This window comes from Thamnophis sirtalis, unplaced genomic scaffold (genome assembly GCF_051295495.1).
Source record: "Thamnophis sirtalis isolate CommonGarterSnake01/CBP01778 unplaced genomic scaffold, rThaSir2_p1.2 scaffold_12, whole genome shotgun sequence".
Lineage (NCBI taxonomy): Eukaryota > Metazoa > Chordata > Lepidosauria > Squamata > Natricidae > Thamnophis > Thamnophis sirtalis.
This window is the reverse complement of record NW_028261392.1, coordinates 1260045-1282188: the sequence shown is the minus strand read 5'-3', so window position 1 is coordinate 1282188 and position 22144 is coordinate 1260045. Positions and strand designations below refer to the sequence as shown.

At 46.4% G+C, this 22144-nt stretch overlaps 1 protein-coding gene across 3 annotated transcripts in view; it reads right to left on the bottom strand.

Annotated features, from left to right (window-relative positions):
* Positions 1-20370, bottom strand: part of CTBP1 (C-terminal binding protein 1) — a 57245-nt gene extending 36875 nt beyond the window's left edge. For 2 of the 3 annotated variants that reach the window (XM_087726726.1, XM_087726725.1), the window contains exon 1: positions 20206-20370. In XM_087726726.1, coding sequence (XP_087582852.1) covers positions 20206-20245 — 40 coding nt within the window. In that variant the 5' untranslated portion in view covers positions 20246-20370. The remainder of the gene's footprint in view (positions 1-20205) is intronic. The other variant, XM_087726724.1, reaches the window with a different exon arrangement.
* Between the last annotated feature and the right edge of the window lie 1774 nt (positions 20371-22144).

Genomic DNA, 22144 nt, shown 5'->3' with positions numbered 1-22144 from the left:
TCATACTGCATTCAGCATTTCAAATAATATCTTATTTATAAAATATCCGTCATTCCTGGTGTGTTTTATTTTCCTTTTTTTAAAAAAACTAGCAAGGTGGGGAGGAAGGAAAAAATATAATAGAATTACCGTTCAAAACTGTAGGAAACACACTGGGTGGGTGATTTCAGCACACTAGATTAGAATGTGATTGTAACATGGTTTGCAAAAAAAAAACTTTAAGTTAGGAAATTGTGGGAAGACAGCCATGTGGATGTCCCTAAAAAGTTAGATAGATAGATAGATAGATGATAGATAGATAGATAGATAGATAGATAGATATAGAGATATATATTGTGTCACAACCCCTGGTATGCCCAAATATGGGAGGGAGCATACTGCTTCCTTTCTCTGTCTATCGGCTCATCACAAGAGATAATCCAGACAGAAAGCCATTATTTTTACTGTTGCCTTTGTTATATTTGTGTTGCATTTGTGCTGATAAATAAATAAAGGGAGACTAGTATAGATCTATTTCAAGCTATTTAGCTCTCATCAGCTAGCCATATCCTTACTGGGATTCGAACCTGGGCTGTATTACATATCAGGCAGTTGTATAGGCAGTAAGGGTATGGCTAGCTGATGAGAGCTAAATAGCTTGAAATATATCTATACTAGTCTCCCTTTATTTATCAGCACAAATGCAACACACACACACACACACACATATACTATACTATACTATACTATATATACATACATACATACATACATTTATATATATATATATATATATATATATATATATATATATATATATATATATATCTCATCCATCCATCCATCCATCCATCCATCCATCCATCCATCCATCCATCCATCCATCCATCCCTCCCTCCCTCCCTCCCTCCCTCCCTCCCTCCCTCCCTCCCTCCCTCCCTCTCTCTCTCTCTCTCTCTCTCGGATTAGGGGCAGTTCTTAGACTCTGGGGAGAACTGGAGGACAATAAATAATAAGGTACAAAAGAAAGAAATTATCTCAATGCAAGAAAAGCTCCTTTGGGAATTAAGTACAAGATGGCAAAAGTCATTAAAAGATAAGCATCCAACTCAGAAGTAGAAAGATACAGCTTGACATTTCGAAACTTGAGTTTGTGAACTGACAAGGGATCCTGCCCATAACAAAGAGTAAATTAAATCCCTTTGTTAATTTTTTTAAAAAATTATTAAAATGAGTGAAAGGTAGGGGTTTCCCCCCCCCCCCCCGTCTCTTCTTGGAGCCCAATGCTGGGCATATTTACTTGGGTGCCAACCCAATACCAGTCCTAACTTTTAAACAAGAGAAAACACAAGACCGCCTCAAAATAACCAGATCTGCCCAGGGAGCCATTTCACGATGCAGAAACTCCTCCCACTCGGACTGCTGAGGTCACAGATGATGATGATGACCCTTTACATTCAGAATGGACATTCATCTGTAGATGCAAGCACCACCTCTCCAAATTGCACCAAAAGCAAAATAACAGAGTTGGAAGAGACCTTGGAGGTCTTCTAGTCCAACCCTCTGCTTTGGCAGGAGACCCTAGGCCATTTCAGACAAATGCCTGTCTGGTCTCTTCTTCAAAACCTCCAGTGATGAAGCACCCACAACTTCTAGAGGCAAGTCGTTCCACTGGTTAATTGTTCCAACTGTCAGGAAGTTTCTCCTTAATTCTAGGTTGCTTCTCTCCTTGACTAGTTTCCATCCATCATTTCTTGTCCTGCCCTTTGGAGAACAGGTTGACCCCCCCCTCCTCTTCTGCCCTTGTGACCTCTAGACTGGACTACTGCAACGTGCTCTACATGGGGCAGCCCTTGAAGAGCATTCGGAGACTTCAGCTTGTCCAGAATGCAGCCGCGCGAGCAATCGTGGGTGCACCTCGGTTCACCCACGTAACACCTATCCTCCGCGAGCTGCACTGGCTGCCTATCGGTCTTCGGATACGCTTCAAGGCGCTAGTCGTCACTTATAAAGCCCTTCATGGTATTGGACCTGGGTACTTGAGAGACCGCCTGCTGCCAATCACCTCCACCAGACCGATTAGATCCCACAGATTAGGCCTCCTCCGAATTCCATCCGCTGGCCAATGCCGACTGGCGACTACCCGGAGGAGAGCCTTCTCTGTGGCTGCTCTGACCCTCTGGAAAGAACTCCCCGTGGAGATTCGAACCCTCACCACCCTCCAGGCCTTCCGCAAAGCCCTTAAAACCTGGCTGTTCCGACAGGCCTGGGGCTAAAGAGTTTTTGCCCCCCTTCTCGAATGGTATGGTTGTTGTGTGTTTTTAAATTATGTATTGTTATGTCTCGTCTTTTTTATCCCCCTGTTTGTATCTCCTTCCCTGATTGAATTGTGAGCCGCCCTGAGTCCCCTTCGGGGAAAAGGGCGGCATATAAATGTAATAAATCAATCAATCAATCAATTTTTCTTTATGGCAGCCCCTCAAAAATTGGAAGATGCTCTCGTGTCCTCTCTAGTCCTCCCATTCATTAAACTAGACCTACCCAAATCCAGCAACTGTTCCTTCATAGGTTTAGGCCTCCAGTTCCCTAATCATCTTGCTGGAAGATGTTTCTCCTCTGAGGACCTCACCCGTCCCATTCTGGCTTCAGCAAAGGTGCCCTTTGCTTCTCAGCAAAATATAGGAGACAAATATATCATTCACAACCACAAAATGCAAAGAACAATTTCCCAAGATCAGCTAAAATATCTTGGCAAAAGCTCCAGGCTGGATCAATAGATTTCGGTAGTATTCTGATGGAGGAAATACCTTATTTTTCAGCGTTTAACAAGCACCTTCCCCCACTCACACACTAAAAGAGGGTGAAAATTTGGGTGCGTCTTATACACTGAATGCAGCCCCATCCACCCACCGTTCCCCCCCCCCCCGCTGCTTCCCAGCAATTTACTTCCTTGCAGCAAACAGGGAAAACGGGGCTTCAGGAGGCTGCAATCGCCTATAACAATCCCTGCAGCCTGAAATGATCCAGAGGCCTGTGCTGAGATTGAAAGTGAAACTTGCTGTTTGCTCCACCAGGAAAATTGCTGGGAGACAGAGGCAGATTTTTTCTTCTTCTGCTAATCAGGCTGTTTGCTGTTTTTCTGCAAGGAGGCAAGTCAATAACTATAAATGATCAAATCAAATGATTAGACTTATTTCTTTTAAAGACTGCTTTATTATTGTTCTAGAGAAGCTTAACAAAATGAAGAAGCTTTTTCAAATAAATGCTTGATCTGAAGAGGCCCAGTGCTATTGTTTTAAAAACAGCAGAGAATAACGTATACTTCCAGAAAGCCCATCAATTTTAACAGCATCTGTACAAGTAGAATCTGAAATGTAACACTACAAACAGTGTATGTTGTTTGGTCCAAGGAGGCAATTTGCTGGGAGGCAGAAGATTTCCCCCCCTTGTTTTCCTCCCCAAAAGCTCAGGGCGTCTTATACTTCGGGGCGTCTGATACTCGGAAAAATAAGGTAAGTAAGAGAGTCAGTTCTGACCCAAAGTTTTCATTGCAACAACTTCTCTCTCTCTCTCTCTCTCTCCTTCTGTCTCTCTCTCCTTCTGTCTCTCTCTCCTTCTGTCTCTCTCTCTCTCCTTCTGTCTCTCTCTCTCTCTCTCCTTCTGTCTGTCTCCCTCCTCTCTCTCTCTCTCTCTCTCTCCTTCTGTCTCTCTCCCTCCTCTCTCTCTCTCTCCTTCTGTCTCTCTCTCTCTCCTGTCTCTCTCTCTCTCTCCTCTCTCTCTCTCCTGTCTCTCTCTCTCCTTCTGTCTCTCTTTCTCTCCTTCTGTCTCTCTCTCTCTTTCTGTCTCTCTCTCTCTCCTTCTGTCTCTCTCTCTCTCTTTCTCTCTCTCCTCTCTTTCCTCTCTCTCTCTCTTCCTCTCTCCCTCCCTCCCTCCCTCCCTCCCTCCCTCTCTCTCTCTCTCTCTCTCTCTCTCTCTCTCTCTCTCTCTCTGTCCCAAGTAAGAGAAGAGAGAAATCAGCTAAACTGGAGGGCCAAACAGTTTTGGAATGAGGGCATTTTGCTTCAAAGCAAAAAGGCTAAACAAAGGAAGCATTATTCAGTGTTGCAAGCTCCCAGATAAAGGCACTGCAGACTCCAATACACATCTGTGGCTGCACTCCCAGGCCCAGAACTTCCTCCATCAAAGGCCTCCAGAGTTCATGGAAAGATTAAGTGGCTTTACCTTAGTCGACGCAGATAAAACTGCAGAAGTGAAAGGAAAAGGAGCCGGAAAAATCTTTCACAAAGGGCTCCTGGTGAACTCTGTCCGATTTATGAATGTTATTTACAAAGGTGAGTCAAGGAAAATTAGCACAATTCCACTTCCAAGCCCACCTCCTACCTGATTAATGACTTCCTACCCAAACGGCACAAAGGATCTATTGTACGTCTCTCTCTTCCCCTGGAATTCGCGCACACACCGCTCCAGTCTCTTTTATCTGCACAGTTAAGTTTAAAACACAGCCTATTCTTCCACAGACAAAAGGTGGTTTTCTTCCATATGGCTGTGGCGGCCTTTAATAGAAACCCATGGATCCTACCTGGATCAACTTTAAAAGATTGCATGGAGGAGAACAGACAAGCCAGCTGCTAACCAGGAATCTCCCCGGCGAAAAGAAAACAAAAAAGCAAATTTATAATGCATAATTAAGGGGGAAAGCAGCCCCCCCTGATGAATCCCACAACTGAACAGCCTCGAATTAAGAACAAAGACCCCCAGAGGGAGGGCAGATCAGCAGGAAGTCCTAGAGGGCTCCAGGGGCCACCCTTAAATTTAGGAAAACAGATTTTTATGGATGCGACTGTGTGCATTGGTGAGACTCCCTTGAAATATGTGTTAGGAACCTGGGACACAGGATCGGGAACAAAGGGAAGAAGGGAAGCAGGAAAAGTCTGGGAGACCTTTCCTGATTTACGGATTTTATTCAGAGGCCCAGAAAAAAGGAAGCTGATCTCTCCAGATACGCATCAGATCGAGTTGTCTGGAATTGATCTGCAATTCCCGAAAACTTTTGCACCTTTTAATAAAATAAAAACCTGTTGCTTGGAAAACGCACCCCCAGCCCCTCAGTTTCCTCCAGCCAAAGACTAGCAGATCTCTGCTCCTTTGCAACAAAGAGAATTAGGGGACTGGAGGCTAAAACATATGAAGAACCGTTGTAGGAATTGGTTATGTCTAGTTTAATGAAAAGAAGGACCAGGGGTGACATGATAGCAGCCTTCTAATATTTGAGTGGTTGCCACAAAGAAGAGGGAGTCAAGCTATTCTCCAAGGCACCTGAGAGTAGAACAAGAAGCAATGGGTGGAAACTAATCAAGGAGAGAGGCAATTTAGAACTGAGGAGAAATTTCCTGACAGTTAGAACAATTAATCAGTGGAACAGAAGTTGCCTCCAGAAGTTGTGAATGCTCCAACACTGGAAGTCTTTAAAATGTTGGATAGCCATTTGTCTGAAGTGATGTAGGGTTTCCTGCCTAGGCAGGGGGTTGGACTAGAAGACCTCCAAGGTCCCTTTCAACTCTGCTATTGCATTGTATTGCAGCCATGAGGGTTGACTCGTCAAACACTTCACAGCCAAGATCCAACATTGAGCCACCATTGCGGGCATGCTAGAATCTCTCTCCTCTTTCTGGGAAATCACTCCCAGTTGGTCCGAAGCTGAGCATCCCAGGCCAGGAGAGAATAAAATGAAGCCGTAATGTCAGGGTTGATTGTCTTGACCCATTGACATGCAGTCCCCGACTTAGAGCCGAGGTGGCGCAGTGGTTAAATGCAGCACTGCAGGCTACTTCAGCTGACCGCAGTTCTGCAGTTCGGCGGTTCAAATCTCACCGGCTCAGGGTTGACTCAGCCTTCCATCCTTCCAAGGTGGGTAAAATGAGGACCCGGATTGTTGTTGGGGGCGATATGCTGACTCTGTAAACCGCTTAGAGAGGCCTGAAAGCCCTATGAAGCGGTATATAAGTCTAACTGCTATTGCTATTGCTATTAGGAGCCACAATTGTGCCCAAAGTGTTCCTTTGCTAAACAGTTGTGGAGCAGTTGACAATTGTTCAAGACAACTTTGCCCAATCTCTCGTGCCGTGGTAGTCAGCCGAATCACTGCAGCGATTCAGTTAGCAACACGGCTGTGACGTGAATCTGGGCTCCCCATCCAGTTTGCTTGTCAGATGGTCGCAAAAGGGGTGGGGGGGGGTCACGTAAGTCCGGGGCTCTGCGACCGTCATAAATGTGAATCAGATGAAAATATAATTTAAAAAAAATATTAGATGGTGCAGAAACGGAGAGGTTAACGCTAAAGATAAAGAAGACAGAATATATTTTAAACTTGTTATTTGTTTTATCAATGGTTAGATCAGTGTTTCTCAACCTTGGCCACTTGAAGATGTCTGGACTTCCAACTCCCAGAATTCCCCAGCCAGCGAATGCTGGCTGGGGAATTCTGGGAGTTGGAAGTCCAGACATCTTCAAGTGGCCAAGGTTGAGAAGCACTGGGTTAGATGATAAAGGTAGAAATTAGAAGTTGGAAGAATACTATTATATACAAGTAAAAGAATATTTTACTATTACTATATTATTATGTATAGGTAAAATGATGCAGACAATACACTTCCTGCAATTGAGCCTGCAATTTCAGTCATAAGACACGACGGTCCTTAAGCAAGTCACCATGTGACTGTCCTCGATTTGTGACCCTTTTCACGGCCGTCATAAAAATGAATGCGGCAGTTATTAAACAAAGGCCTTGTTCACTAAATAGACTAAACGGACAGGCAGTTGGTCACTAAATCAACTGTTGTATGTCAAGGACTTTAAAGTAAATAAATGAAGGGGGAAAGTTTTCTGGCCCACCTCTCAAGAGCAAAGTGGGAGCATCCTCTCCTGCCAGGCAGAGGGAATGCAAACCCCTTCAGACCATTTTTAATTAAGGAAATTCAACATTCTGGCATTTGGGGGGGCTTCCACCAAGAAGAAGGGGGTCAAATTATTCTCCAAAGCACCAGAGTGCAGGACAAGAAGCAACGGATGGAAACCAATCAAGGAGAGAAATGGAGGAGAAACTTCCTAACGTTGAGAAGAATTAACCAGGGGAACAGCTGGCCACCAGAAGCTGTGGGTGCTCCATCACTGGAGGTTTCTAAGAAGAGACTGGACGGCCATTTGTCTGAAATGGTCTGGGGGTCTCCTGCTTGAGCAGGGGGCTGGACTAGAAGACCTCCAAGGCCCCTTTCCGCTCTATTCTATTCTATTCTATAACACCATTCAGGCATTTTTCAACTCGGGAAAGATTCTGGCAGCACAAGCTATCAGAGCTGGCTTCCTGGACGCAGACCACCCTGGCTTCAACCGTAACCCCCCCCCCCCACAATTCAGGATTAAAGAAAAAGGGGAGTTTGGGAGCTCTTTTTCCAATTTTCCAAAGTTTCATTGGCAGAAATTGAGTGTTTTCCTCCTGCCTTCTGCTTCTGTGTTCAAAACTGTAGCATCAAACAATTATCATAATGGTGGGCCTTCCAGTCCTGCTGGGAAATCTCATTTTCCTGGCAAGATTGGAGGAGGGGGGGGGAATATGGAGGAAGAAATAGGTAGTCAGGGGTCTCTCCTCTCTAAAGAACGCGAGGTCCAGGGAGAAGATCTGTGACTAGATACGGCTCAGGAAGGAGATGTTGGTCACACATTAGCTCCTGCTGTTTAATACAGCTGGTCCTCGGGTTACGACCGCAGCTGAGCCCAAAATTTAGGTGGCTAAGTGAAACATCCGTCAAGCTGTGTTGCCCCATTTTACGACCTATCTTGCCACAGTTCTGAAGCGAACTGCTTCAGTTGTGACGTTGGGGAACACAGTTGTGAAGGGTTTTTCCCCCCCTGGTCCAGAGTTTTGCAAAAGAGAATCGCATGACCCTATTTGCGACGGGGCATTGCAACCGTCACAAATATGAAGTGGTTGCCAAGCAAGGAGATTTTGATCCTGTGACCAAGGGGGGGGATGCTGAAAGCTGTTAAGTGTGAAAAACAGACGCAAGCCCCATTTTTTCTCAGCCCTGTTGAAATTTTGGTCCTTAAATGAACTGTTGTAAGTCGAGGCATACCTGTATTTCCCTGGTGGTTTTCTATTTTACAGACGACTCTTATGTTGCTGATTACATAATCCATCCAGGGCCTCCATGGACTGCTGTGTGGGTCTTAAGAATAAATGGCAAGTAAGGTTTAAAACCTTACTTATATGTTGCATTTTTGCTGATAAATAAATGAAAGGAGACTAGCATAGATCTAATTCGAGCTGCTTAGCCAGACCCTTGCTGGGATTCGAACTTGGGCTGTTTTTACATGCTAGGCAGTTCTATTAACCTCTAAGCCACAAGCTCTTCTCCCTTATCATATATAGATATAGATACTGTATATAGACCTACAGATGTATAGATGTATAGAGATAAATCTATCTCTATATCTCATAGGAGCCAAGGTGGTGCAGTGGTTAAATGCAGAACTGCAGGCTACTTCAGCTGACTGCAGTTCTGCAGTTCAGCGGTTCAAATCTCATCAGGCTCAGGGTTGACTCAGCCTTCCATCCTTCCGAGGTGGGTGAAATGAGGACCCAGACTGTGGGGGCAATATATGCTGACTCTGTAAACCGCTTAGAGAGGGCTGAAAGCACTATGAAGCGGAATATAAGTCTAACTGCTATTGCTATTGCTATATCTGTGTGTACATACTTACATACATGTATTTTGGAGGCTTCATTCGTGTGCTGCTACGTCTCTCTGGTGAAAGGGGGGGGGGGAGAGAAAAACTGTTCCGTGTCCATCCCTGGAGGTAAAACTATCTAAATTTAGCCAAGTGGTTTTGCTGAAGAAGAAGGAGCCGGGTACAGGAAATGCTTTTTTTGTTTGTTTGTTTTCGCTCTAAAAATACATTTAAAACACATTTACTTTAATCTCTTAGGGAGGGAGGGAGCCCAGGGAAGTAAGAAGCCATTATGAGGATGGTGCAAACTTAAAGTCTTTGTGGAGCCTGGAAATAATAGAGATGGATTTTTGTGGTTCCCCCTGATGTGGAGACCGGATGTCCAGGGACCCCGGGGTGAGAACCCCATGGGGGGGGGAAGAAAGGACACACAAGATCTTCTTAAAGTTTTCTCACCCTTCCTAATGGCAGAGCCTCCCTGCCTTGGGGGGGGGTGGAATTGGGAAGCCTCCGAATAATGGCCAAAGATCAAAGTTACAAGCTTAGTACAGAGGCTTGTTGTGAGCACTTAAGAACCCTCACTTTCTCCTTTCATCAGATTTCCTCCTGGCTACAGCCTCCTGGGGCACCTCAGTCTAAATACAGACTGTCCCAACTTATGACCCCAAATGTCCATTGCTAAGCGAGACGGTTATTGAGCGAGTTCTTTTTTGCGACCTTTCTTTCTCCAGTCACTCTGTACGGTTGTTAAGTGAATCTGACTTCCCCCTCGTCCGAAGGGGGATCACGTGACTCTAAGACACCACAACCGAGCACTGTGAATTATTATTATTATCTTTTAATTTCCTACTATTACATTTATTTAGTGCTTAATAAACACGGGGCTGTCTGCGTTATTTTGTTTGCTCAACAATGCAAATTATATTCCTAATCTTTACCCCCCCTCCCCTTTTTTTTTTATTTTCCCCCCAGCCATGGACAAAATAAATTCCATGTTTGATAGTCTTCAAATAGTATTGATAGCAAAAGAGGAAAAAAAATCAGGGAAAAATACATGTGTGGTTAGAAAGGATATTGGGAAAATATGTAGATCTTTTAAACCTGAACCCTTTTTTCTTAGAGCCGAGGTGGCGCAGTGGTTAAATGCAGCACTGCAGGCTACTTCAGCTGACTGCAGTTCTGCAGTTCGGCTGTTCAAATCTCACCGGCTCAGGGTTGACTCAGCCTTCCATCCTTCCGAGGTGGGTGAAATGAGGACCCGGATTGTTGTTGGGGGCAATATGCTGACTCTGTAAACCGCTTAGAGAGGGCTGAAAGCCCTATGAAGCGGTAGATAAGTCTAACTGCTATTATTAAACTGCTATTAGGTATAGTATCAGAAAAATGTGATAAACGAAAGTACATAATATTGCATGCATGAACAGCAGTGAGGGTTTTATTTGCTCAGCGTTGTAAAAATGAAGAAACGCCACGCGATGAAGAGATAATTGAGAAGATAGAAGACTGGGCAGAAATGGACAGGCTCACGTTGAAGATTAAAGAGGAAGATGATACAGAATACTGCCAAGCGTGTGGATTATGACTGTGTGGCTGCAGAGATGAAAAATGGTTGCAAGTCACTTTCCTGAGTGACTTTCTGCACCTTCGAAACGTCACTAAACGAATTAGATGATTTCTCTGAATTGCTTTAGTTTACGGTGCAAAAACACAGGCAGTGCTCAACCAACGGAACACATAATGTATCTTGCTACGCTTACATTAATCCAATTCCATTTTGCCCCATTTTACGGCTTTTCCCACCACAGTTGTTAAGTGAATCGCTGCGGCTATTAAATCAGCCAGGCAGTTGCTAAGTGAATCTGGCTCCTCCCCACATTGACTCGGCTTGGTCAACTGGGGGCCACGTCACCCCATCGTAAATGTGAGTCGGTTGGAAAGCATCTGAATATAAAGCAGGAACCTCATGGATGCTGCTATAACGGCCATAGATGTGGGAAATGGTCGTGTCCCTTTTTTCAGTGCCGTTGCGGCTTCGAACGGTCACTAAGCAAACCGTTATAAGTCGAGGACTCCCTTGTATCGTAAGAAGCTAAAAGAAACCAAAGGTTTCAGATCCAGGAAAAAAACTGGAGGAAGATGTTCCTCTAGAACAGTGTTTCTCAACCTTGGCAACTTGAAGATGTCCGGACTTCAACTCCCAGAATCCCCCAGCCAGCATTCGCTGGCTGGGGGATTCTGGGAGTTGAAGTCCGGACATCTTCAAGTTGCCAAGGTTGAGAAACACTAATAAAGCAATGCCAAACAGGTGTTGAGACTCTGGAAAGGCTGCAGAGAAGAGCAACCAGGATGATGAGGGGACTGGAGGATAAAACATAAGATGGATGGTTGCGGGAACTGGGCATGGCTAGTCTAGGGAAGAGAAGGACCAGGGGAGACAGGAGAGCATCTTCCAATATTTGAGGGGCTGCCACAGAGAGGAGGAGGTCAAGCTATTCTCCAAAGCCCCCGAAGGCCAGACAAGGAATCATGGATGGAAACTGAAGAAGGAAAGATTCAGCCTAGAAATAAGGAGGAACTTTCTGACAGTGGGAACCATCAACCCATGGAAGAGAAGTTGCCTTCGGAAGTTGTGGGAGCTTCATCCCTGGAGGCTTTCAAGAAGAGGCTGGACTGCCATTTGTCAGAAAGGGCGTAGGGCCTTCTGCTTGGGTTAGGGGGTTGGACTAGATGACCTCCAAGGTACCTCCCAACTCTTGTCAATCTGTGAAAGTGCATGCTTAGATAGCAGCTCCTGTCGGTTTTCTCCAGCTGCTTAAATAGGATACTTGGCCCCGTGCCCATCCCATAATGAAGCGGGCATGAGAACGCCGCAGATGGCCAGGCCTAAAGAAGGAATAATTGCTACCTCTGTCAAAAGGAAGCCAACGGTGATTCCGGAACCAAACAACCAACTTCAACAGCAAGCAGAGACCATAATGCTCAGCTTTAACAAGGCAGATATCGAAGAGCCGAGGTGGCGCAGTGGTTAAATGCAGCACTGGAGGCTACTTCAGCTGACTGCTAGTTCTGCAGTTCGGCTGTTCAAATCTCACCGGCTCAAGGTTGACTCAGCCTTCCATCCTTCCGAGGTGGGTGAAATGAGGACCCGGATTGTGGGGGCGATATGCTGACTCTGTAAACCGCTTAGAGAGGGCTGAAAGCCCTATGAAGCGGTATATAAGTCTAACTGCTATTGCTATTGCTATTGCTATTGCTATTGCTATCTATCTATCTATCTATCTATCTATCTATCTATCTATCTATCATCTATCTATCATCTATCTATCTATCTATCTATCATCTATCTATTTATCTATCAGATTGTTGGGGGCGATATGCTGACTCTGTAAACCGCTTAGAGAGGGCTGAAAGCCCTATGAAGCGGTATATAAGTCTAACTGCTACTGCTATAGCTATTGCTAAAAGTTATAAAGATTTAAGGGGGGGAAGGTGTACGCTAAAAGATATGAAGGAGGTTACAGGAATTGGGCATGTCTAGGACTAGGGGGAACATGATAGCATCTTCCGATATTTGAGGGGCACCTTACAAGGATTGGGGGGGGGGTGTCAAACTATTTTCTAAAGCACCGAAAAGCAAGACAATGATTGGAAACTATCCAAGGAGGGAAGCAATCTAGAATTAAGGAGAAATTTCCTAGTAATGAGGACAACTTAACCAGACCTATTAGATCCCACAGACTAGGCCTCCTCTGGATTCCATCTGCCGGCCAATGTCGGCTGGCGACTCCCCGGGGTAGGGCCTTCTCTGTGACTGCTCCAGTCCTATGGAACGATCTCCCCGTTGAGATCCGGACCCTCACCACCCTCCTTCTGGCCTTCCGCAAAGCAACTAAGACCTGGCTGTTCCGGCAGGCCTGGGGCTGTTGAATTATCCAGCCCCATCCGATGTTATGACTGTTGCTGAATTTTTAATTGTTGTTTTTATTGTACCCACTTCCTTTTCTTATTGTTAGCCGCCCTGAGTCTCTTGGGAGTAGGGTGGCATACAAGCCAAATAAACCTAACCTAACCAGTGGAACAGCTTGCCACCAGAAGTTCTGGGTGCTCCATCACTGGAGGCTTTTAAAGAAGAAACAAGAGACTAACTTGATTCTGCACCTAATAACTGCAGCAAGACTGTTGGTGGCGCAATACTGGAAGAAGGAAGACTTGCCTACAATCCAAGAATGGACATTGAAAGTCACAAACTTAGCCGAGATGGCTAAAATATCGGCGTATCTTAAAGATCACTCAAATGAGAGATATAAACGAGACTGGAAAAAATGGATTGACTATATACAAAATAAATACGGGACCAAGAAATTCCAGTTAGCCTATGCTTAAGATCAGAAATGATTTAAACTGTTTAAAGTTAGTTCAGTAAGAAGAAGCTAAGGTCAATGTAGAGATGTCATTAATTTCTTTATTTCTTTTTTCTCAATAGATTTTAGACTGTGTTAGTTAAAAATCCATACCGTGTACGGGTTCTGGGAAGTCGGGGGGGGGGGAGGAGGAGGGGGGTTGGGGGGGGAGGGAGGGAGGGGCATACAAAAAATTGCACTTCAATGTTTTAGACCAGTGTTTCCCAACCTAGGCAACTTGAAGATGTCCGGACTTCAACTCCCAGAATTCCCCAGCCAGCGAATGCTGGCTGGGGAATTCTGGGAGTTGAAGTCCGGACATCTTCAAGTTGCCAAGGTTGGGAAACACTGTTTTAGACGAATGATGAAATATTTGTGTTTTTTAAAAGAAATAAAACCTTTTTAAGGATTAAGAAAGAAAAAAAGAAGAAGAAACAAGACAACCATTTGTCTGAAATGATTCATAATCCCCTGCTCCAGCAGGAGGTCAGACTAGAAGACCTCCAAGGTCCCTTCCAACGCGATTATTCCGTGTTCTATGATTTAAATCCCTCCCCTTGACTAACGCAACATGCATACGAGCAATTACTAAAAATATAAAGTGGGATCCGTAATTTTGGTCTAGTTGCAACAGTTCCATGAGAGTAAATTTCCTTTTCATGCACGTTATTTACATTTTTTTTTGAATAATTCTCTGACTGGTAAACTGTAAACTGTTGATTAAAAAAGCCAAGTGGTCCTTTTGGAAAAAAAATATATTCACCGGCTGTTTTTTTTTTAAAGGTTCAAAGCAGTTGATGATAAAGCACTGCATTCATTTAAAAAAATAACAACCTGAATAGCTACCACCAATATTACAACAGCATTCAAGATGCTCAGCTCAACTCCCGGTTCTTAAACAAACGTCGTGCAACTTTTCCCAACGGTCAGGATGGGAAATGCCACATCTGTTTATCACTTCCCAAGCCCTGCTCCAATCCACCAAGAATGTAAGAGCTGATAAAAGTTATGGAACACGGCCTGATTTTAAAAATCCCAGGAATACAGCAGCTCGTACGGTTAGACACAAGTCTCCCAATAATACAGGTTAAACTGTGCTTATTGCCATAGATTTTAAAGGTTAGAATCTCTGCTTTGGATTGAGAAGGTACGGAAAAACTCAAAACTCCAGTGAGAATTACAGACCAAGAAATGGTCTCCATTCCTAAAATTCCAGAGACGGGTTCAAAGACAGTTCCATCCTGTCAAACCAACTACAGAAAACATCTGTCTGCTTCTAAAGATGACACTCTCAAGCAAGTACAAAAACATCTGTCTGCTAATCAGGGTTAGCTGCACAAAAAGGTAAAGGTTCCTCTCGCACATATGTGCTAGTCGTTCCCGACTCTAGGGGGCGCTGCTCATCTCCGTTGCAAAGCCGAAGAGCCAGCGCTGTCCGAAGACGTCTCCGTGGTCATGTGGCCGGCATGACTCAACACCGAAGGCGCATGGAACGTTGTTACCTTCCCACCAAAGGTGGTCCTTATTTTTCTACTTACATTTTTACATGTTTTCAAACTGCTAAGCTGGCAGAAGCTGGGACAAGTCACGGGAGCTCACTCTGTTACACAACACCAGGGATTTGAACCGCCGGACTGCCGACCTTTCTGATCGACAAGTTCAGTGTCTTAGCCACGGAGCCACCACATCCCATAGTACTACTGCATACATTGTGGCTTTTTCTGTCCTCTATTTTGTGTCACCTACTGATGCTCCGGATTTTAATAGCTTCTACATAATAGCCAACATTCAAAATTGCTTTTATCCAAGAAGTCATGGGACTTAACGAAACAATTTCAGTGCTGAAAATGAAAACCATCTCTGTAGGGTTCACACAATTTGCTAAGCTTTTGCGTCTTCAGCTGTGTGTGTGTGTTTTTTCATAAACAGGAGTTGATACGGGTCAACCTACACAGCCATAAACTCCGATTTATAAATCACAAGGACTAGGTTCATTTAATACACTGAACCAAAGTCCATTAAAACGTAATCCATGTGTAAACCGCGTGTAGGGTCCGTTTCGATTCCCTTTAGGATGGTTATTTCCTCTACTATAAAAAGTCCAGCCTCATTCGGGGCTCCAGGCCTAAAGAATCAAACTTCTCCTGAAATTTAATGCCAGCAATTCACAGAAACAAGGCCTCAACGATGCCACTCCGCTCTTTGAAAAAATGTTTTGCAAGCGGAAGAAAGGAAGCTGGCATGACTCATCTATTATTATACGTGGCCATCGGTTTGGGAATGAATCAAGCACGGACTGTTGAGAGACACTGAAACACTCAAAATGTAGGAAATCCTCGACTTAAAAACCGCAATTGGGCCCCAGGCGTCTTTGGCTAAGTGAGACGTTTGGTTAAGGGAGCTTCGCCCCGTTTTACAACCATTCTTGCTGCAGTTGTTAAGTGAATCCCCACCGTTGCTAAATTAGTGACACGGTCGTTAAGTGAATTGGGCTTTCCCGTTGAGTTTGCTTTGGCAGAAGGTCGCCAAAGAAGGGTCAAGGTGAGCCCCGGGGACTCTGCAACCGTCATAAAGTACATGCCAGTTGCCGAGTGTTTGAATTTTGACCATGGGAACGAACGCTGCAACCGTTATGTGATAAAACGATGCTAACTCGCTTTTCTCAGTGCCGTTGTAACTTTGGTCGCTAAATGAAGCATCGTAAGTCGAGGACTACCTGTAAGTGGATGGTGGGGAAAAAAACCTTGTCTTATTTAGGCAATAAACTGCAGTTCTGCAGTTCGGCTGTTCAAATCTCACCGGCTCAAGGTTGACTCAGCCTTCCATCCTTCCGAGGTGGGTAAAATGAGGACCCGGATTGTTGTTGGGGGCAAAATGCTGACTCTGTAAACCGCTTAGAGAGGGCTGAAAGCCCTATGAAGCGGTATATAAGTCTAACTGCTATTGCTATTGCTAATACCTTCGGCACAACGGACTGCAAACAGGCAGGAAGTTTCTAGAACAGTGTTTCTCAACCTTGGCAACTTGAAGATGTCCGGACTTCAACTCCCAGAATTCCCCAGCCAGCGAATGCTGGCTGGGGAATTCTGGGAGTTGAAGTCCAGACATCTTCAAGTTGTCAAGGTTGAGAAACACTGTTCTAGACTCCGTGCAAAAGCTTATTTCAGGGTCCAACGTCCTGCAGTCCAAGCCTGAATTCTGCAAATATATATATATATATATATATATATATATATATATATATATATATATATATATATATATATATATATATATATATATATATATATATATATATATATATATATATATATATATATATATATATATATATATATATATATATATATATATATATGAGTGACAGATGCCTTCCTGTCTCTAGTTTCTTCCTAGCCAAACTGCAGGCTGGATACGGACCCACAAAAGTGACTCACACCGCGTCTGATGCGTGTTGTTGCTGTCGCCCTGGGCCATCTTCCCTTCTGTGGGCCAGCCGGATGGGGAACAAAATACCGTATTTTTCCAAGTATAAGATGCATTTCCCTCCCCCCTAAAAGAGCGTGGAAATGTTGGTGCGTCTTATGCATCAATTACAGCCATTTTTTGGCCTCCTGAAGTCCCACCCCTGCATCCCATTTTTGTGAACAATGGGCCATTTTTTTTGCAAAAACAGGGGTTTTTGGCTTCCCCCAGCAGCACTCTGCAGGCTTCAGCAGGGCCGGGGGAAGGCAAAAATGCCCCCATTTCAGTGAAAAACGGGCAGGAATTGGGCCATTTTTCACCAAAACGGGGGCGTTTTTGCCTTCCCCCAGCCCTGCTGAAGCCTGCAGAGGGCTCCTGGGGAGGGCAAACCCCCCCCCCTTTTTTTTTCTTACTAATCTCTTTGAAATCTTGGTGCATCTTATACACCGGTGCGTGTTATAGTCCGAAAAATACGGTAGCTCTGAGCTTCTAATCTTCATGCGGGGGGGGGGGGGGGGAACCAAGAATTGAGATTTCTATTTTATTTAACTCGGTAGGAGTCTCAGCACAGGGGTTCCCCCACGTACAAGTTCATTTAGTGACCATTCAGTTTCAACGGCACTGAAAAAAAGTGACTCATGACCATTTTTCACACTTATGACCGTGGCCGCATCCCCGGGGTCACGAGGTCCAAATTCGGACGCTTGGCAACTGACCCGTATTTATGACGGTTGCACTGTCCCCGGGGCTCACGCGACCCCATTTGGCGACCTTTTAACAAGTGAAGTCAATGGGGAAGAGAGATACACTTCACAATTGTGTTGCCAATTTAGCAACTGCAGTGATTCACTTTACAACTGCAGCAAGAAAGGTCGTAAAACGGGGCAAAACCCGCTCAACAAATTTCTCGAACTAGCCTGTGATTTTTTCCCCCCCGTGTCACGCATGTGTGTGTCTGTGTGTGTGTATATATACGCATAATGGTTGTGCGTAATGAATGCAACAAAATTTCATTTTAACGTAGGCAGATTGAGCGTTCATTTAAAGTGGTAATAAAGTTTTGTTCTCTTCTACTTCTGTTCTTACTTAGCAACAGAAATTTTGGGCTCGACTGTGGTTTATACTTGGAGGGCGTACCTGTATTTGGCCCCAAGAATTGCTCAGTTTCTCCCTGTGTTTTCTTTTAGAAATTCTACCTGCCTTTCTAAAACCAGGATCTTGCTGCAGAGTGGGAAACATCATCAGAGATTCTAAAATTGCAGATCCCAATAAAAAGAGCATTTCTAGGATGGATTCAGAGTGCAATTTCTATGCCTTATTGGGAGGAAACCGCAGGGCCCTGACTTAAATAGAGATACACAGGGCTGTGTTGTGAATCTTTCCTAACCACAATTAATTCAACAAAACAACTAAGGGACCTCTTTCAATCAGCTCTTTCAGCTCTTTAGAACAATTATTCAAATATTCTCCCCACCCTCTTAATTCACATCATCAGGGGATTTCCTGTAACCCGAAAGATGCACACACACACACACACACACACACACACAAATCCCCACTATAATTGAAAATATCACCTTGCAAGGCTGGAGATGTTGACACAACAAGGGGTGGCTGTAACAGATGGAGGACAGATCTTGATCACAAAATAAAGGACACCACATTGTTCGCTTCATTGAACAAGATGTGTGACGCCTGATTTCTCCCATTGCCTCTGTGTCACTTTTTTGGGTCCTGTATAACTCAGTTATCTCTCAACTTCAAGATACATGGACTACAACTCCCAGAATGCCTAGAGCTGGCTGGGACACTGGAAAGGGATGTGCATTTTGTACACCAATAATCTAAAATAAACACAATTTTTGGGTAGCGGGGAGAGGGACCCTGTAGAGTTTAAAACACCCACGAACCACAACTATAATTTAAAAACCATACTAACCAGTGCTGTTTTTCTTATTTGTTTATCCTGTTTTAATAAACAGAGATATCTATGGAATTCTTTGCTAATAATTTGAGTGCCACTTTTTCACAAGCCGAATATACTAACTATTGAAACTTAATAACCTTCGCAATGTTTTAATGGTGTCGATCCAGTAATTTTAGGTCGAGAGGCCAAATGGCAATGCTACTTGATAGCAAGGTTAGCCAATTAAAAAAAAAACAAAATATGGAGAGATATTGAGTTATGTGTGTCAAGAAGGCAGAACTCTTGTAGAAAACAGGCAACTCCAGAAATCGATGAAAGAAATAGCAACCTTCCAAACAATCATAGGAAAAACTTCCAACGATCAGATTTCTTTTTTGCATTAGCTCAGTGTTTCTCAACCTTGGCCACTTGAAAGATGTCCGGACTTCAACTCCCAGAATTCCCCAGCAGTGGTTAGGACAGTGTTTCTCAACCTTGGCCACTTGAAGATGTCCGGACTTCAACTCCCAGAATTCCCCAGCCAGCATTCGCTGGCTGGGGAATTCTGGGAGTTGAAGTCCAGACATCTTCAAGTGGCCAAGGTTGAGAAACACTGCATTAGATATTTATCGCTGACGTATATCATTTACCCACAGGTATTACCAATTTCGATTCCTACTAAAAACGAAACTCTCTAAGTGGAAAAGAGCAATGCTAGGAAAGGCAACAGAATAAATATGCATTTCAAAGAAGAAAAGAGCCTTTTGCAAAGCAACGGAAATAAAATGAAAATGATGAATATCAGAGCTAACCAGGGGGGGCCTTTGGGAGGAAAGCCCAGGCAATGGAGCCGGCTCCCATTCATGAATGCCCCCCCCATCAGAAAGCACCGGGGATCCCCCCCATCCCTGCAGCCCCCATCCCCAAAAAGTCTTTTTTTAAAAGGAAACTTTTCCTTGCTAACCTCTCTTTGGAGCAACATCCGGGCGTCGTTAAGCGGGGCATCTGTCCCAAAGGCCCATCAAGGCGACGCCTGGGCCTGCTTCTTTCTCCCCCTGGCCGCTTTCTGACATTCCCAACCCCGGGCAACCTCTTCCCGACTCCCAAGCCCCATCATCCACGGCCAAAAGACCCAGGGCCGGCCCAACTTCATACACACACACACACCGAGCCTGGATCCTTCCCGAGGGGACCAACCTTGGGAGCCCCCAATGAGACCCTTCCTGGAGGAGACCCATGGGGGGGGTCTCCATCTCGGGGAGGGGGATCCACCCAAGCGCGGCTGATCGAGGGGGAAGGAAGCGCTTTTCTCCCCCCCCCCCTCCACGCCCAACCGCGGCCTGCAGGGCGCCCTTCCCGCGGAAAGACCCCCCCCCCGTCTTCCCAGGCCGCCCCCCACCCTCCTGGGCCTCCGCTGGCGGGCGAGGCCGGCCATCCCTGGCTGCCAGCCCAGGCGGAGGCGGCGGTGGAGGCGGCGGCGCAGGCCCTGCCCTTGGCGGGGAAAGAGGCCCCGCGGCCTCCCCAGGAAGCGCGGGCGGAGCGGCGGGGCCCACGGCGAGGAGAAGCCCCCTCCTCTCCTCCTCCCTCCCCCCGGCCGGATCCCCTTCCCCGGCCGGCACAAAGAGGAGGCGGCGGCCGCCTTGCCACAATGTCTCGGGCGGGCTGGCAACAATGTAGCCGAGCGCTGGGCCGGCCGTGAGGGGCGAGGGAGGGAGCGCGGGGGCTGCTTACCCAGCGGCAAGGCCTTGTTGAGCAAGTGGGAGCTGCCCATTGAGGCGCGGGGCAGGGCGGGCAGGGCTCCGGCGGGCTGCTGGGCGCGAGGAGGCGAAGCAGATGGCGGCCCCGACGGTCCCCCCGCCGCCCGCCCCGACCGACGCTGCGCCCAGCCAGGCAGCAGGGAGGGAGGGGGAGGAGGAGGAGGGGGAAGAGGGGGAGGGGAGGGAGGGGCCGCCCAGCCCCGGGACGCCCAGCCAGCCCACCCGCCCCCCGCCCGCCCGCCTCGATCTCCCGGTTGCTGCCGAGCCCAGGCCCGGGAAAGGCGGGCGGGCGGGCGAGGAAGGCAAGCGCGAAGGGGGGGGGGCAGCCGCGGATCTTACCCGAGGGACCCGCCGGCCTGGCGAAGGCGCTCCGACGGCCTGGCTGCTGCTGCGGCTGCTGTGGCTGCGGCGGCGGCGGCGGCTTCTCTTCCTCCGGCGCGGCGCTCAAGCTCGGCCGCCCCTTCCGTCGTCCGCTGGCCGGGCGCGACGGGGCCAAGGCGGCCGCTAGGGCCGGCCAGCCGGGTCTCCTGGCGGGGGACGGCTTCGGCCAGAGGTCTGCAAGAGGGAGGGAGGGAGGAGGGGGCGTCAGAGGGGAGGGGAGGGCAGAAGCGCCAAGTTGGGGCAAGACGGAGCTTTTGGGGCGTCTCCTGGAGATGGGGAGTTCGAGTTCCGCTTTAGGCAGGAAAAATGCCCGGGTGACCTTGGGAGCCTGGGACTTCTAGTCCTGCTTTGCATCTGAAAGCCGGCTGGGGAGCTTTGGCACAATCACCAGGAGAGAAAGGGAGTTCTAGTCCCACTTTAGCCCTGAAAGCCAGCTGGGCGACGGTGGGAGTTCTAGTCTTAGCCCTGGAAGCTGACTGGGCGATCTTGGCCCAATCACCAGGAGACGGAGAGTTCTAGTCCTGCCTTAGCCCTGAATTCCAGTTTGGGGGGGGGGCTTTGGGCCAATCCCCTTGAGCCCTGGTGGCTGGGGGAGTCTGGGAGTTGAAGTCTTAATGCTGCTGAGGTCAAGAGACAGAGATTTTAAGGGCAGCATCTCCTCTCGCTTGACTTAATTTACTTTATTAGATATAAGCACAAATTTTGCTATTTGCCACGATCGTCTTATACGATAACCTGATTGGCTGGCTGGCTTAATCTGGCCTGGGAAGTTACCTGTATGGGGTCCAATTCATAATTGGGTAATATTTTTTTTCCTTGCATGCGGTTTGCATTTTTAAATTATTATTAAGCCTGATCCCTTGATTGCAACAGGAATTGACCCCTCTGGTTGTGCCCCTCTCCCCCCCCAGCCTGATGTTGGGGGACTGAGAGAGGGCCTGAGACAAAAGTCACCCAGCCCGGGTTTTATGGCTGGGACAGAACTAGAACTCACACACCCCTAGTTTGCAGCCCGGTACCTTAATTACTAGAGTTTGCTGGAATCACCCCAGCAAACCCAGGCTGATCCGCCAGACTGAAGATCCGAGGAAGGCCCTCGGTCAGCAATTGGGGGGGGGGAAACCCACCCCCCAAAACCCTATGAGAGATTTGCAATGTAAAAATTACATCCATGGAATAACTTAAAAGCCCAGTTCAACTTTGGAAAGGCTTCATTTTTGTCTTTTAAAAAAATGTAAAGAACTGGGGACTTTCTTACTCAAACTTTTTTTAAAAATCAGTTTTGTCAAGTTAAGAGATTTTGGAGAAAGGAGGGAGGGGGGGGCAAAGGGAACCAATAGAGAAATCCTCAGTTTTAGAAAAGGATGTTGATTTCTTCCTGCTGGGGGAAAAAAAAAATAACAATATCAGATTGAAGAAGGATGCGGAAGGCCGGCCCAATCCAGCCCTTCCTTCCTTCTGGATCCGTTTGCAGGGAAATTAATCAGGTGGTTTTAGCGGATTAAGGAATAGCAGACGGTCCAGTTATACAA